The sequence below is a fragment of the Leucopleurus acutus genome, assembly GCF_964270905.1.
Source record: "Leucopleurus acutus genome assembly, chromosome: 6".
Lineage (NCBI taxonomy): Eukaryota > Metazoa > Chordata > Mammalia > Artiodactyla > Delphinidae > Leucopleurus > Leucopleurus acutus.
In genome coordinates, this window is record NC_139149.1 from 53,523,992 (window position 1) to 53,540,968 (window position 16,977).

Sequence of the window (16,977 nt, forward strand, 5' to 3'; positions counted from 1 at the left end):
GCCTGTAGATCTTATTTTTGGTATTATCACACTTGCCCGTGGGTTTATTCGTTCAACTATTTCATAATACCTCTGACTCATAGAAGCCAAAAAAAAACTCAGGGTCAAGTTTTCCTAGCTGATTGTTTTTATTCATTCAGAACAACAAATCAGAAGGTATTGGTAGGCTTCTCTAAGACTCTTTCTGGAATAGGAGGTGTAAATTAGTTGTCAGCTTCTTCCATCAATGTGGTCACAGCTCCACTTTATTTAGCAGAATCTTCTTAAACTTTGTGGCATGTGGAATGCATCCTATCTAAGCACTGACAGCAAAAGGAAATTTATCTTATTTTATATTGCTTTGTTCATTTCAACTGGTTTTTAGACACAGTGAGGAAAAGAAGAGGACAGATTAGATATCTGTCTAAACTGCTATCTCTCTCAGAAGTCTAAGGACAATTTTATAAGTTCATATTTAAGACATAAGAATAAGTAAAAAAGAAAAAAATAGAAAAATAATATATTTTGATTGAGCTCTATATTTTATTATCAAAAGCTTTGAACCCACTTCAAATTAGTAAAAAATGTGATATTTCTTTCTTGCCGTTCCAGGAGTGACTGAAATAAATTTGAAAATCAGATAATTCATTTATTCCAAATCTGAAACACTGTTCAATTTAACATTTCTTCAAGCAATAATAGGGGTGTTCAGATGAATACACAGAAGTACATGAAACAAAATGAAGAACTCAATGCCTTTTCTTACCTTGGTTTAAAGGAATAATTTTCAAAATTCTCAAATTTCTTGTAATTCGAAATATTGAAATGAAGTTTGGAGGTGAATATCTTGATATATGCCTGTGGGATTAAATTGGAGTCATTTAGAAGTCATATTGGCTCTTTATACTATTTGAAACTTATTTTTAAAACCATATATCCAAATGTTTCACTTGCTTTCATTATTGCATTTTGCAGACAGTTTTATTATTGATTGGAAGGGAAAGACTGCTATAGTGCAAGGTATCCAAGTAAATATTAATCTACAAACAAATTATGAGAGTTTATAAAAGCTTGACACTCTGAGTAGTCATAATTCCATATCAAATACTCTATATTATGTTCATAAATACTTTGAATCTAATTGGTGAAGAGATAGTTAAAAATAAGGAAATCCACAGTTTTTTAAAGGAATAAAATTGAAGTATTTAAACTTCTGGTGATGATAATGATGGTGATGAGGTGATGATGATGATGAGAATGGTGATGGTGATGACAGCAGAAGTAAAGGTGTATATTGGTTAAGGATACAGACTCTGTAGCCAGACTGACCATGTAGAAATACAGGCTCCACTATTTAAATTACTTAATCTTTCTTGCCTTAGTTTCCTCAAACGTAAAGTAAGGATAATAATACTTCCTAATTCTGAGGATTTGGGGGGATTAAATAAGTTAATATATATAAAGTTCATGGCAAAGCATCTGGCACATACTAAGGGCTAAATGTTAGCTGTGTTACCTAAGTGTTAGCTAATAGCAATGGCAAGAGCAGAAATAATAATAGTAATAGTAGAAGTAGTAGTGATAATAATTTCAATGATATTAGCTACTATTTTTTGACTGCTTACAACATGGCAGAAACTAATTATGTTCTTTATAAAGGTTATTTCTTTTTCAAAAAAATTGACCCCAAGTCCACAAATAGAGTATTATTTTAAATTATTTTAACAGAAGTTTGATGCCAGTGACAATTTCTTTAGCCATAAAATAGAGTACACTAAGTAGAAGGATTAAATAAATCAATACACATGTAAATTATTAGAACTTAATGTATCATTCTAGAAAAATGTGTGCATATAAAATATCTTATTCTGATAACTAGAATATTTACTGTTTTTAAGCAATGCAGATTAGAGAAGAATCAAATACGTCAGGATCCTCTCTTAAACTCCCAGGAGATTTTCTGTTCACTGAAAATAATCACTTCAAATGCAAAAATTCAATCTATTGTTTTTGCTTTGGGTAGATTACAGAGATAATATCCCACTCCTTTCATTTTAAATGCATATTCTAAGGATTAGTTCAGTTGGAGCTGCCTGAGGGAGCTCATTATGGCTATGATTTATGAATTATTCTTTACTCACAGAATTTTTGCAGGCAGAAAACTTTATCATCCTCAATGTTTCTTTATGAAAAGCATTTTCTTAGCAAGGTATTAAGATGTTTGCAACTTAAAAGAAATACTCACTCAAACAAAGTTACACTGAAATCGAGCCAGTTCCATGGATCACCAAAGAAATAAAAAGATCCTGCCCAGATGCCTCTTGCAATGAGTTTTACAAGTATTTCAAATGTATAAATTCCAAGCAAAGTATTCCTGCAGAAAAGTTTTCATATAATAACTTCATATTAAAAGTGAGACTAATACATCGTCAACTCTGAAGAACTATGTCGAGGATAATTATCTGGCAACCAAGCAACCAACCAACCAATCAACCAGACGACCATAGGATAGAGCTTTAGTTAGGGCTTCTAGAGTGGGCTATGTCTTACAGCATTAACCATGAAATTTGACTATCAATTAATTGTGGAATGTGTATAAATATTATATTACGTACAATGTAAATTATATATTAAAAATATTAATTTGTTATATTATATAATATATAATGTACTGTAACACAATGTATTAAATATAAAATATAATCATATATGCAATTATACATAATAAAATTATATAACTTACTGTAATGCTGGCCCCCATTTTGGCAAATCAGTCATGGACATAAATATGCAGTCAATCAGGATGCTAATTAAAATTAACAGTCGGAAAAAGGTAAGTTATCGTCAAGGAATAATGTTAATAAAAATAATATTGGAAATACATGTTTCTATAATCTGTTTATATGTATTTACACATATGAGATCACATAGTTTCTCAAATGTCAAAAAAAATACTCCTCATATTGAAAACAATGAGGATTACTAAGATTTGTTAACATTTACTACTGTTGTGTGTACTAGAAAAGAAAACTATACATATATATATATATATATATTTTTGGCCACGAGGCATGTGGGATCTTAGTTCCCTGACCAGGGATCGAACCCGAGCCCCCTGCAGTGGAAGTGCGGAGTCTTAACTGCTGGACCACCAGGAAAGTCCCTAGAAAATATATTTTAAATGTACTTTCAAATATGGAACACAGTGCAGTTATAATCAAGATTTCAGTATGACCTAAAATGAAAATTAAAAAGAGAAAAAGACTGCAGCAATATCTGAATAGAATAGTTGCATTTGATATTAGTACAGTTTAAAACCAACAGAAAAGGATATGGATGTACCAAAATCTTAATGGCTGTTCTTCTAACTGAATTGAAAGGAGACAATGTACACCAGGTGGCACTGAATCTGAATACTGTTCTCTTTTTATTTAATACTATGAAAGTCTGTAAGAGGAAAAGAAGAACATCAAGTGAAATGAAAATAAAGAACATCAACTGAAATTAGAACTGAGAAATTATGATCTCATCAATTATGAAGCATATTGCCAATGATCATTTGTCATGAAGTCTAACAGTTATACTTCTTACATTTTGATATCCTTTTACAGACTAAATCAAATGGAAAGTTTTCTTTAAACTATTTTTACTTATATTTAGCCTTATCTATCACTTTTTTTTAAACAGTGTTCTACCTAAGAAAACTGTTTGCCACACACCAATCCTCAAGTCTTCCTGCAAAACTAATGTAATAGAAAGAAATCTATATCCAGATGGCTCATGGGTATGCATTTAAGCATACTAAAATTCAATGAATGTAAAATAAGTTAATTTTATTTTGAAGCAAATAAGGTATGGGATTATAGTAGTAAAAGTGACCGAATGCACTCAAACATTACATTAATCATTAGTAATTACCTACGGTATAAAACCCCACTTGTAAATTATCAATGACATAAACATATATATATATATATATATTTTCTTTTTTTTTTTTTTTTTTTTTTTTGCGGTACACGGGCCTCTCACTGTTGTGGCCTCTCCCGTTGCAGAGCACAGGCCCTGGACGCGCAGGCTCAGCGGCCATGGCTCATGGGCCCAGCCGCTCCGCGACATGTGGGATCATCCCGAACCGGGGCACGAACCCGTGTCCCCCGCATCGGCAGGCGAACTCTCAACCACTGCGCCACCAGGGAAGGCCCGACATAAACATATTTAAAACAAGTTTATATCATGTAAAACTAATATGTTGGCATATAGAAATATTAAACCAAAAAAGGGAAAAATCAGAAACATTTTAAAAAGGACTTATGTATATGTGTGTATATGTATATGTGTGTAAAATATGGATACACAGTAAAAGTGTATATGTATGTGTGTATGTCTGTATATATATATACACACACACATAAGTATATACACACATACATATGTGCACTTTTACTATATATACATGCCCATTTGGAAAATTCATTTGTTGTGGTGTGTGCATAACTATATTACACATAGTAAACATTATATAGAGTATAATGTAACAGTTATGTAACAGTAATGTATAGTGTATAATGCAATGTGATAAAATATATTATAATATACTAAAATATATATTATATTTAATATATAATTATACAGAAGTGTATATGTGACTATACATTGGTATTTATATTTGTCTATATATACAAATATATATTCATTGATATTTTATGAATACCTATTCTAAATGGAAAACAAACTGTGCTCTGATTTTCCTCAATGGAACACTTCTCCAACATACAATTTGTGTGTATTTTGGCCTGATTGTAGTTATTGTCCCTCTTTCCATTTTAAAAGCAAAAAGAAAGTAAAAAGGGCCAAATAAAATAAATCTGATTGTTTAAAATGTGCTTTCCATGTATTTTCCAAAACAATTTCAAACTTCACACAGGATGTAGCCAACCAACTTATGTCTTTGTGAAGGAATGAGTAGATCCAGATAGAATAATTTTCTAGTTAATGTTTAAGTGCTGAAATTGTTAATTTCATTTTAGAATTATTTATTTGTATGCCATCTTTAACAGAGTAAACTAAATATAATTAAAATTTTTAGTATCTTTGTGTTATCACTAATAACAATACTTTTTATACTAAGGTATCCTTACCGTTTTTGGTTTTTTTCAAAATCTTTGATTTTGTCTTCACTAACACACCTAGATTTGTCTGTCACGTCTGTAAACACTACAAAGAACTCAGAACTCTGCTATAATAGAGTTACCTTTAAGGTTACTGTTATATCAACTGTTAATGACTTAAGCATAGCAAAAGTGAAAGCGGAGATAATTGAGATGAGGACTTACATTTTCACTAAAATGTTCTTAAGGTTTTATAGGTGTTTTATAGCGAATGATGCATAATGCCCATGGAGTCTACCAGGGATACTGGAGTCTTTTGTTAATATATACATTTATAGCTTTTTAAGGAACCTCCATACTGTTCTCCACAGTGGCTGTATCAATTTACATTCCCACCAACAGTGTAAGAGGGTTCCCTTTTCTCCACACCCTCTCCAGCATTTATTGTTTCTAGATTTTTTGATGATGGCCATTCTGACTGGTGTGAGATGATATCTCATTGTAGTTTTGATTTGCATTTCTCTCATGATTAGTGATGTTGAGCATTCTTTCATGTGTTTGTTGGCACTCTGTATATCTTCTTTGGAGAAATGTCTATTTAGGTCTTCTGCCCATTTTTGGATTGGGTTGTTTGTTTTTTTGTTATTAAGCTGCATGAGCTGCTTATAAATTTTGGAGATCAATCCTTTGTCAGTTGCTTCATTTGCAAATATTTTCTCCCATTCTGAGGGTTGTCTTTTGGTCTTCTTTATGGTTTCCTTTGCTGCGCAAAAGCTTTTAAGTTTCATTAGGTCCCATTTGTTTACTCTTCTTTTTATTTCCATTTCTCTAGGAGGTGGGTCAAAAAGGACCTTGCTGTGATTTATGTCATAGAGTGTTCTGCCTATGTTTTCCTCTAAGAGTTTGATAGTTTCTGGCCTTACATTTAGGTCTTTAATCCATTTTGAGCTTATTTTTGTGTACGGTGTTAGGGAGTGATCTAATTTCATACTTTTACATGTAGCTGTCCAGTTTTCCCAGCACCACTTATTGAATAGGCTGTCCTTTCTCCACTGTACATTTCTGCCTCCTTTGTCAAAGATAAGGTGACCATATGTGCGTGGGTTTATCTCTGGGCTTTCTATCCTGTTCCATTGATCTATCTTTCTGTTTTTGTGCCAGTACCATACCGTCTTGATAACTGTAGCTTTGTAGTATAGTCTGAAGTCTGGGAGCCTGATTCCTCCAGTTCCTTCTTTCGTTCTCAAGATTGCTTTGGCTATTCGGGGTCTTTTGTGTTTCCATACAAATTGCAAAATTTTTTGTTCTAGTTCTGTGAAAAATGCCAGTGGTAGTTTGATAGGGATTGCATTGAATCTATAGATTGCTTTCGGTAGTAGAGTCATTTTCACAATGTTGATTTTTCCAATCCAAGAACATGGTATATCTCTCCATCTATTTGTATCATCTTTAATTTCTTTCATCAGTGTCTTATAATTTTCTGCATACAGATCTTTTGTCTCCTTAGGTAGGTTTATTCCTAGATATTTTATTCTTTTTGTTGCAATGGTAAATGGGAGTGTTTTCTTGATTTCACTTTCAGATTTTTCATCATTAGTATATAGGAATGCCAGAGATTTCTGTGCATTAATTTTGTATCCTGCCACTTTACCAAATTCATTGATTAGCTCTAGTAGTTTTCTGGTAGCATCTTTAGGGTTCTCTATGTATAGGATCATGTCATCTGCAAACAGTGACAGCTTTACTTCTTCTTTTCCGATTTGGATTCCTTTTATTTCCTTTTCTTCTCTGATTGTTGTGGCTAAAACTTCCAAAACTATGTTGAATAAGAGTGGTGAGAGTGGGCAACCTTGTCTTGTTCCTGATCTTAGTGGAAATGCTTTCAGTTTTTCACCATTGAGGATGATGTTTGCTGTGGGCTTGTCATATATGGCCTTTATTATGTTGAGGAAAGTTCCCTCTATGCCTACTTTCTGCAGGGTTTTTATCATAAATGGGTGTTGAATTTTGTCAAAAGCTTTCTCTGCATCTATTGAGATGATCATATGGTTTTTCTCCTTCAGTTTGTTAATATGGTTTATCACATTGATAGATTTGCGTATATTGAAGAATCCTTGCATTCCTGGAATAAAGCTACAAATAGAACTACCATATGACCCAGCAATTCCACTACTGGGCATATACCCTGAGAAAACCATAATTCAAAAAGAGTCATGTACCAAAATGTTCATTGCAGCTCTATTTACAATAGCCCAGAGATGGAAACAACCTAAGTGTCCATCATCGGATGAATGGATAAAGAAGATGTGGCACATATATACAATGGAATATTACTCAGCCATAAAAAGAGACGAAATTGAGCTATTTGTAATGAGGTGGATAGACCTAGAGTCTGTCATACAGAGTGAAGTAAGTCAGAAAGAGAGAGACAAATACCGTATGCTAACACATATATATGGAATTAAAAAAAAAATGTCATGAAAAACCTAGGGGTGAAACAGGAATAAAGACACAGACTTACTAGAGAATGGACTTGAGGCTATGGGGAGGGGGAAGGGTAAACGGTGACAAAGCGATAAAGAGACATTGACATATATACACTACCAAACGTAAGGTAGATAGCTAGTGGGAAGCAGCCGCATAGCACAGGGAGATCAGCTCGGTGCTTTGTGACCGCCTGGAGGGGTGGGATAGGGAGGGTGGGAGGGAGGGAGACGCAAGCGGGAAGAGATATGGGAATATATGTATATATATAACTGATTCATTTTGTTGTGAAGCTGAAACTAACATACCATTGTAAAGCAATTATACTCCAATAAAGATGTTAAAAAAAATATATATACATTTATACTATAAATTGTCAATACGCTTCCACCATGCAAAGTATTCAAAAGAGTTGTGATTATACAAAATTCTCACTTTGCCTTCTGTCCAGAAAGTGATTCATTTCCATTTCACCCATTTGGTAAAATCACTGAACACGCTAAAAGAATATCAAATTACATTTGTCTACAATGGGACTAATCCTCATCTCTCCCAAATTTGATCTTTCTTTATAGTTACTTCATTTTTGTCAGAAGCACTTCTATTCTTTCAAGCTGGAAACCTTGGCATTATTAATCAGTCTTCAAATCCTGCTATTTCGTCTCGGGTGTGTTACCTGTCTCTCCAAGACACTCCTATAATCCAGACCTCTTGACTTCAGGCCTCAATTGTTTTCTCTCTACTTTCATCTTTCTGACCCTATCTCTTCCATGCAATAGTAATTTAGGAATCTCTAGATTAATCTTACTTAAACACTGCATTCATTACACCAGTATTTTGGCCACCACATTAAAGCCATGTTGCCATCTCTGTTATCTCATCTTATTTCCTACAATCTGCAACACAGCTACAGGGTTCTAGTTCTATCATCAGCCTGTCTCTTCCCTATTCCAGAATTAATATCTGCTATTGACTGACTGTTCATTGAAGAGCTTCCCTTTGCCTTGTAAAAATGTGAAGTGTTCTCCAAGCTATAACTCAAATTCTATTTTCTTAGTAGAGACTCTTCCAGCTTTGTCAGTCTACACAGATCTGTCTTTTCTAAGCATAATTATTTTTATTTTTATCATTTTGTGCTTCTTTTTGGATTGTTCAAAATATTTAGTAAGTTCCTCAAATCATTCTCTGGATAGAGAGGCTGTGACTGTATGAATGAATAAAATTTATGAATGAAATATACATTGGCTTTATTTTCCTAACTACCGGGTAAGCTCATCAAGTTGAACAGTTGAAATTGCTGTACATAGTATGGAAATTTTACATGATAGTTATTTTAAAATCAGTAATCTTAAGTAGCCAATCATTATGCTCACATAAAAGAAATCATTTACATCAAGGCATAACAGTATAGCCTGTTACATACAAAGTAAAGTAACCCTAAACAAACTAACCTACCAGGCAAATATTCGGTTTTGATAAAAATCTCAAATATGTGTGAAATTTCTTATCCAGTTTTCTATAACTTAAAATTACCTCTTCACTTATTCTTCCATCTTCTTTCATCCTATCTCAATTACATTTTTCACATGTCTGGAAAATGAATAAAAATATAGTCATAATAAGTTTAATTAATCCTTACCATTTTATTCTTGTAGTATGGGTCCACATCTTCCAATGGCTCTGACACCATTGCTCTAGGAAGATTTCCATAAACAAATGGCAGCTCTTTTCCAGCTTCCAAGTCAGTGTTTGGCTTTAAATCTTCTTTGTGTTCCTCACTGCGTTTTTTAGCACTGTGCTGTTCCATAACTTCAAGAGACTCTCTGGTGAAGGGGACAAGGCCCTTACGTTCTGGGGAAGCCATTTCCAATTTTGCACCTGAAAAGTATTTTCTTCAGTTCTAGATAAGATTTGTGTATATAAAGAAAAATTTAAAATTTTAAAAGTCTAGGATAGGAATAAAAGAGAAGAGCAAACTGAATAAAAGCATTCAAAGAAAATTCCTGAGCTTTAGAGAAATCTGAGTCATTAAACTTGGTTTTGTTTCACTTAATATTAGACTTAATTTGTAATTTCACAAATAACTCATTCTATTTCATTTATTCATCCATTGAATCTTCTTTCTTTTACTGAAATCTGCCTTTCAGTTTCTCCCTTGTAATGAAAGAGTTCTAAAGTGGCTAGAGATTGTTGGAAGGCCAAATCCAATTATTTCACTCTCAGCTGTATTTAACTACTGACTAGACTTTCCTTCTCTAAACTCAGTTTACATTGGCTCTGGGGGCCCCCTCTTCTTTATCTCTTCCTATAGCTCTGATTAATTCCTTTGACTTAGTTTTTCCTCTGAAATTTTAACTTTGATATCCTTTAAAGTTCTGCTTTTCCCCTAGTTATATCCATCTGTTTGGTAAATACATAGGCAAACACAGAATTTTAACTACCGTACATGGGTATTTACCAAGTACATTTCCCCAAACACTCCCTTCCCTCAGTCATCTATGTGGCAATCCACCAATAACAGCAATTTAACAAGTAAAAGCAAAGTTTGTTGTTTTTCCCCAAGACTAGAATCACTCTTTTACCTTCTAGCCATTGTAAAAACAAAAACACACATATAAACTTATTGCCTTGAAAGTTACTCATGAAATGTTTTTCTTTGTCATTAATTCCTCTGAAAAAAATAATTTTCTTACAATTATTTTCCATTAGGTATTTAAATATTATCCACTGTTCATATACCTACATCAAGATAGTCATCTTTGTAATTCTATCTCTGGATTGCTCTAGTAGTCTTTACAGGTTTCTCTCAATTCTAGTCTTTATCTACTTCAAGTCGTCCTATGGGTCACTCAATTAGTCTTCATTAAATAAAATTTCATGCATCAATTCTCCATTTATGAACCTGGTTCTTTCCTCTCATAAAATTATGTTCTTTTGTTGGTTTTTCCCAGTCCAATTTCTGTCAAAACCTACACTTCAAATGATCCTGCTCAGTGACAACTGACTGATTATTCGTTATACATTCTCCTTAACACCCTTTGTAATTTTATTATTGCAATTAAGGATAAGAAATTTTGTACTTGATACTGTAGCATTTTCTATATGTATATTTTGTCTGTAATAGTGTTGGCCTTAGCTGAATTTCTTCTATAATATTTTCCTAAGACAGAAATCACACACATATGTATACACACATATATGCTAATCCAGAATTTTCCACTACTGGGTAAAATTGAGTTGTTTAATAGTTGAATCCATTACTTGCTATTAATGGAAAGTAAGAAAAAATATGTTCGTTAATCATAATGGAGTACCAATCATTGTGAGAATCAGACTCCTAATAGGTTAAATAAGAGGTGTGTGAGAGAGATTTAAAATACACAAATGGCAGTCTTGTAGACATCCAAGGAGAGGACACATAGTCCATTTCTGTACCCTGAAAAATAAAAATGGAAAATAATTACTAGGGTAACTCCTTATGCCGTTCATGGCATCACAGTTTTCTCGGCTTTTCTTTTCTTTTAATTTCTACTGCATTCTATCTAAAGAATGGCTTCCTATGCTTACTTCTAAGAATGCACGTAGAACAAAACGCCATCGCCTGCCTCAACTTTGATATTTCAGTTTAAGTTCCCACCATATGCCTATAACCTCTACCTCCAAAAATGTAAATTAAAAGATACTCTAATTGACTAGCCCAGCCTATGGATTTATTTCCTCTTGGTTCAGTTATTTGTGACCAGAGAGAGGGACATTTTCACAATAGCAATGGCAGCTTATGCCCAAGACCCTCAAGGGATGCTGCAGGATGTGTGTGAAGCAGTTTTAAAGAGAGAAATATGGAATAGGAATGTCAGCATATATCTACTTGGAACTCTCTTTCCAGACTAATAAAAACTAACAATTGCTCATCATAAAATTTACTTATTTTTCAAATATCTTGCTTCAATATCATGCACAAAACTAACACTTATTAAAGGAGTATTAAGAATTATTTATGTACACCATACACACATACAAATGCATGTATAGGAATACCTCACATATCAAATTTTATTGAGGGGAGTCAAAATGCTTTGAATAAGTACAATTTATGGAGACAAGCTACAGACAACTGAAGTTTGCTCTTACTTACATATATCATCTTCTTCCCTTAAAATATTTAATGAGCTTTCAAAATTGTACTCCTTACATGGAGTTCCTTGAATAGATTCTTAACAATTCATGGTTATAGGCTAGTATAAACGAAATCACAAACTTTGGAATTAGACTTACAATCAAATCCTAAATTCTGTTATTAATATTCTTAGAGGTCTCAGTTAAATTACTTATATTCTTGAACCTGTCAATCATAAAATTGGGGTTCCTACTCGGGTTAAATAAAGATAAAATAAAATAATATGAATGAAAATGCCTAGGGCGGTGATTGGCACATAATAGGTTCAAACTACACATAAATTTTTAAAAATTAATTAATTTATTTTAATTTTTTGGCTGTGTTGCGTCTTTGTTGCTGCGCGTGGGCTTTTCTCTAGTAGCGGAGAGCGGGGGCTACTCTTCGTTGCGGTGCGTGGGCTTCTCATTGGGTGGCTTCTCATTGCAGAGCACGGGCTCTAGGCGTGCAGGCTTCAGTAGTTGTGGCACTCGGGCTCAGTAGTTGTGGCTCGTGGGCTCTAGAGCGCAGGCTCAGTAGTTGTGGCGCACAGGCTTAGTTGCTCCGCGGCATGTGGGATCTTCCTGGACCAGGGCTCCAACCCATGTCCCCTGCATTGGCAGGCAGATTCTTAACCACTGCACCACCAGGGAAGCCCTAAACATAAAATTTTAACTGTGATATGATTTTATATCTTAGAATGATTGGTCGAATCTAACAGAATAATAGTATAGTAGGAATGCATGTAAGGTTTTGAAATTTGGACCAAAACAACCAATCTGCACAAGTGCAGTCAGTACGTTTTTACAGCAGAGAAAACTGCCAAGGGGGTTTACTTAATAGTAAGTGCAATATAAATCAATACTGACTTGTGTCTGCCAAGAAAGCTAATATAACCTTTATTGGTATTGAAGGAAGATGAAGGAGGCAATTTCTCTCTCTTCTGCTGTATTCCATGACCACTCTTAAAAGGCATGCATGTCAACTGGAGGGTCTTCAAATGGGATCAGCATATGATAAAACTCAAATCATGCCATCTACAGACCAGTTAAAATAATAGAGGATATATTAGTTGAAGCAGAAGAGACTGAAGTAGAACATTATTGTGTCCAAGTATCTGAATGATTTTATGTAGAAGAGAAATTAGATTTAAGTATTACTTTTAAAAAATAAGATGAACTAGGAGCAATGAGCTGAAGCCAGAATAGATTTGGCTCAAGATAATAAAGCACTTTCTAAATAGCCATTGAAAAATGGAATAAGTTGACTTGGACATTAATCCTTCCCTCTGACTAGCAATGTGGAAGCATGGACTTATTAACAGTTAGAATAATTTAAATGGATCCAAATATGATTGATGGTGACCTTGTACTTTTAGAACTTTGCAATCCTAAAATCTTTGAATATTCACAGAGTATCACATGACCTAAAAGTTTAGGCTAAATATTAGCTAAACTAAACCTATGCAGCACTGAATTAAAAATAATTGAGTTAACAAAATCAAAAGCATTTTTAACATATATCTCTTCATATTACAGTAAAAGTGCTTTTTTATATTTTTAGTGATCCATTCTAACTGCTAAAAATCATTGTTAAGTATATGTGTGTAAAAAAAGTGTCCTTAAAAGTAGATACAAAGGGAGGTTGCAACCTTATTGCAAAGATGCCACCATTAATGAAAATATTTTTGAACACCATCCATTGAAACCTCAAAATTTAATTTGCCAGCCAGTCTTCTTACTGTATAGACCAAATATAATCTTCTTTTCCTTTCTGTTATCACTTCACAGCACAACAGTCTTTGATTACTCAGCCTGCCACCTACTAGCTATGAGATCTTAATAACATAGCCTGGGTAAATTTTGGAACCCCCATATATCACACTGGGTCACAAACATTAAACCAGACCATATACAGAAAGCCTGCTACACAGTACTGACTTTATCAGTGCTAATTCTCTCTCCCAATCCAGTCATTTGTCCCCAAAGACTTCTTTAGTCATGATTTTGATGTTGAATGAAACTACTCCCGTTGTTGACTAGGTGAATAAATGGGTAGTGGGCCTTGTCTTCTGTGGTATGACAAAGAAATGCAAGCACTTAATCAGATAAAACTGGCTTGCATCTGACTTTTAGATGGCTGAGTACAGATGGTAAATTATTAATCATTAAATCATAATTCAGTAAAAGCATTTCTGTGGGGAATTTATGAAATATGGTGCAGGCCCTACGTTTTCTGGTGAGTGATCTTAATATAGCACTAATGCCTGAAAAATATAGAAAGATTAATAGTTAATCTAGCCATTAGACCACCTTTCTAAAAAACTGAATAGCTGAAGTAAGATTTTGGCAAAAATTGTATCAGTCAACTCAGGTTTGGACTCTAACAAGTTCCAAGTGTAATAATATTTTATATTGTTGATTAAAGTGCAAGCCATTTCTCTTGGTCATTAGATGAAAGGAGCAGTACCAGCATCAGTATGGAGAAAAGATCTTTTTTTTTTTTAACAGCTTTATTGGAGTATAATTGCTTTACATTGTTGTGTTAGTTTCTGCTGTATAACAAAGTGAATCAGCTATACATATATCCCCATATCCCCTTCCTCTTGCATCTCCCTCCACCCTCCCTAACCCACCCCTCTAGGTGGTCACAAAGCACCGAGCTGATCTCCCTGTGCTATGCGGCTGCTTCCCACTAGCTATCTATTTTACGGTTGGTAGTGTACATATGTCAGTGCCACACTCTCACATCTTCCCAGCTTATCCTTCCCTCTCTCTGTGTCCTCAACTCCATTCTCTACATATGTGTCTTTATTCCTGTCCTGCCCCTATGTTCTTCAGAAACACTTTTATTTTGATTCCATATATATGTTAGCATATGGTATTTGCTTTTCTCTTTCTGACTTACTTCACTCTGTATGACAGACTCTAGGTCCATCCACCTCATGACAAATAACTCAATTTCATTTCTTTTTATGGCTGAGTAATATTCCATTGTATATATGTGCCACATCTTCTTTATCCATTCATCTGTCGATGGACACTTAGGTTGTTTCCATATCCTGGTTATTGTAAATAATGCTGCAATGAACATTGTGGTACATGACTTTTTTTGAATTATGCTTTTCTCAGGGTATATGCCCAGTAGTGGGATTACTGGGTCCTATGGTAGTCCTATTTTCAGTTTCTTAAGGAACCACCATACTGTTCTCCATAGTGGCTGTATCAATTTACATGCCCACCAACAGTGCACGAGAGTTCCCTTTTCTCCACACCTCTCCAGCCTTTATTGTTTCTAGATTTTTTGATGATGGCCATTCTGATCGGTTTGAGGTGATACTTCACTGTTTTGATTTGCATTTCTCTCATGATTAGTGAGGTTGAGCACCCTTTCATGTGTTTGTTGGCAATCTGTATATCTTCTTTGGAGAAATGTCTATTTAGGTCTTCTGTCCTTTTTTGGATTGCGTTGTTTGCTTTTTCATATTGAGCTGCATGAGCTGCTTGTATATTTTGGAGATTAATCCTTTGTCAGTTGCTTCATTTGCAAATATTTTCTCCCATTCTGAGGGTTGTTTTTTCATCTTGTTTATGGTTTCCTTTGCTGTGCAAAAGCTTTTAAGTTTCATTAGGTCCCATTTGTTTATTTTTATTTCCATTTCCCTAGGAGGTGGATCAAAAAGGATCTTGCTGTGATTTATGTCATAGAGTGCTCTGCCTAAGTTTTCCTCTAAGAGTTTTATAGTGTCTGGTCTTACATTTAGGTCTTTAATCCATTTGTGGTTTATTTCTGTATGGTGTTAGGGAGTGTTCTAATTTCATTCTTTTACAGGTACATGTCCACTTTTCCCAGCACCACTTATTGAAGCAGCTGTCTTTTTTCCATTGTGTAGTCTTGCCTCCTTTATCAAAGGTAAGGTGACCCTATGTGCATGGGTTTATCTCTGTGCTTTCTATCCTGTTCCATTGATCTATATTTCTGTTTTTGTGCCAGTACCATACTGTCTTGATTACTGTAGCTTTGTAGTATACTCTGAAGTCTGGGAGCCTGATTCCTCCAGCTCCTTTTTTTTCCCTCAAGATTGCTTTGGCTATTCAGGGTATTTTGTATTTCCATACAAATTGTGAAATTTTTTTATTCTAGTTCTGTGAAAAATGCCATTGGTAGTTTGATAGGGATTGCATTGAATCTGTTGATTGCTTTGGGTAGTACAGTCTTTTTCACAATGTTGATTCTTCCAATCCAAGAACATGGTATATCTCTCCATCTGTTTGTATCATGTTTAGTTTCTTTCATCAGTGTCTTATAGTTTTCTGCATACAGGTTTTTTGTCTCCTTAAGTAGGTTTATACCTAGGTATTTTATTCTTTTTGTTGCAATGGTAAATAGGAGTGTTTCCTTAATTTCACCTTCAGATTTTTCACCATTAGTGTATAGGAATGAAAGAGATTTCTGTGCATTAATTTGGTATCCTGCTACTTTACCAGATTCATTGATTAGCTCTAGTAGCTTTCTGGTGGCATCTTTAGGGATTCTCTGTGTATAGCATCATGTCATCTGCAAACAGTGACAGTATTACTTCTTTTCCGATTTGGATTCCTTTAATTTATTTTTCTTCTCTGAATGCGGTGGCTAAAACTTCCAAGATTATGTTGAATAATAGTTGTGAGAGTGGGCAACCTTGTTTTGTTCCTGATCTTAATGGAAATTGTTTCAGTTTTTAACCATTGAGAACGATGTTAGCTGTGGGTTTGTCATATATGGCCTTTATTCTTTTGAGGTAAGTTCTCTCTATGCCTACTTTCTGGAAAGGTTTTATCATAAATAGGTGTTGAATTTTGTGAAAAGCTTTTTCTGCATCTATTGAGATGTTCATATGGTTTTTATCCTTCAATTTGTTATTATGGTGTATCACACTGATTGATTTGCCTATATTGAAGAATCCTTGCATTCCTGGGATAAAAGGAATACACTTGATCATGGTGTATGATCCTTTTAATGTGCTGCTGGATTCTGTTTGCTAGTATTTTATTGAGGATTTTCACATCTATGTTCATCAGTGGTATTGGCCTGTAGTAGTCTCTTTTTGTGACATCTTTGTCTGGTTTTGGTATCAGGGTGATGGTGTCCTCATAGAATGAGTTTGGGAGTGCTCCTCCCTCTGCTATATTTTGGAAGTGTTTGAGAAGGATAGGTGTCAGCTCTTCTCTAAATGTTTGTTAGAATTCGCCTGTGAAGCCATCTGGTCCTGGG

At 34.3% G+C, this 16,977-nt stretch overlaps 1 protein-coding gene across 1 annotated transcript in view; it reads right to left on the bottom strand.

Moving 5' to 3' along the window:
• SCN7A (sodium voltage-gated channel alpha subunit 7) overlaps nucleotides 1-16,977 on the bottom strand; it is a gene marked incomplete at its 3' end in the record, with an annotated part of 87,850 nt that overhangs the window by 53,428 nt on the left and 17,445 nt on the right. Inside the window, exons 2-6 of the mRNA XM_082841362.1 lie at nucleotides 9,211-9,449; nucleotides 3,314-3,426; nucleotides 2,723-2,812; nucleotides 2,225-2,353; nucleotides 746-837 (exon numbers count right to left, since the gene is read on the bottom strand). Coding sequence (XP_082697488.1) covers nucleotides 746-837; nucleotides 2,225-2,353; nucleotides 2,723-2,812; nucleotides 3,314-3,426; nucleotides 9,211-9,449 — 663 coding nt within the window. The remainder of the gene's footprint in view (nucleotides 1-745; nucleotides 838-2,224; nucleotides 2,354-2,722; nucleotides 2,813-3,313; nucleotides 3,427-9,210; nucleotides 9,450-16,977) is intronic.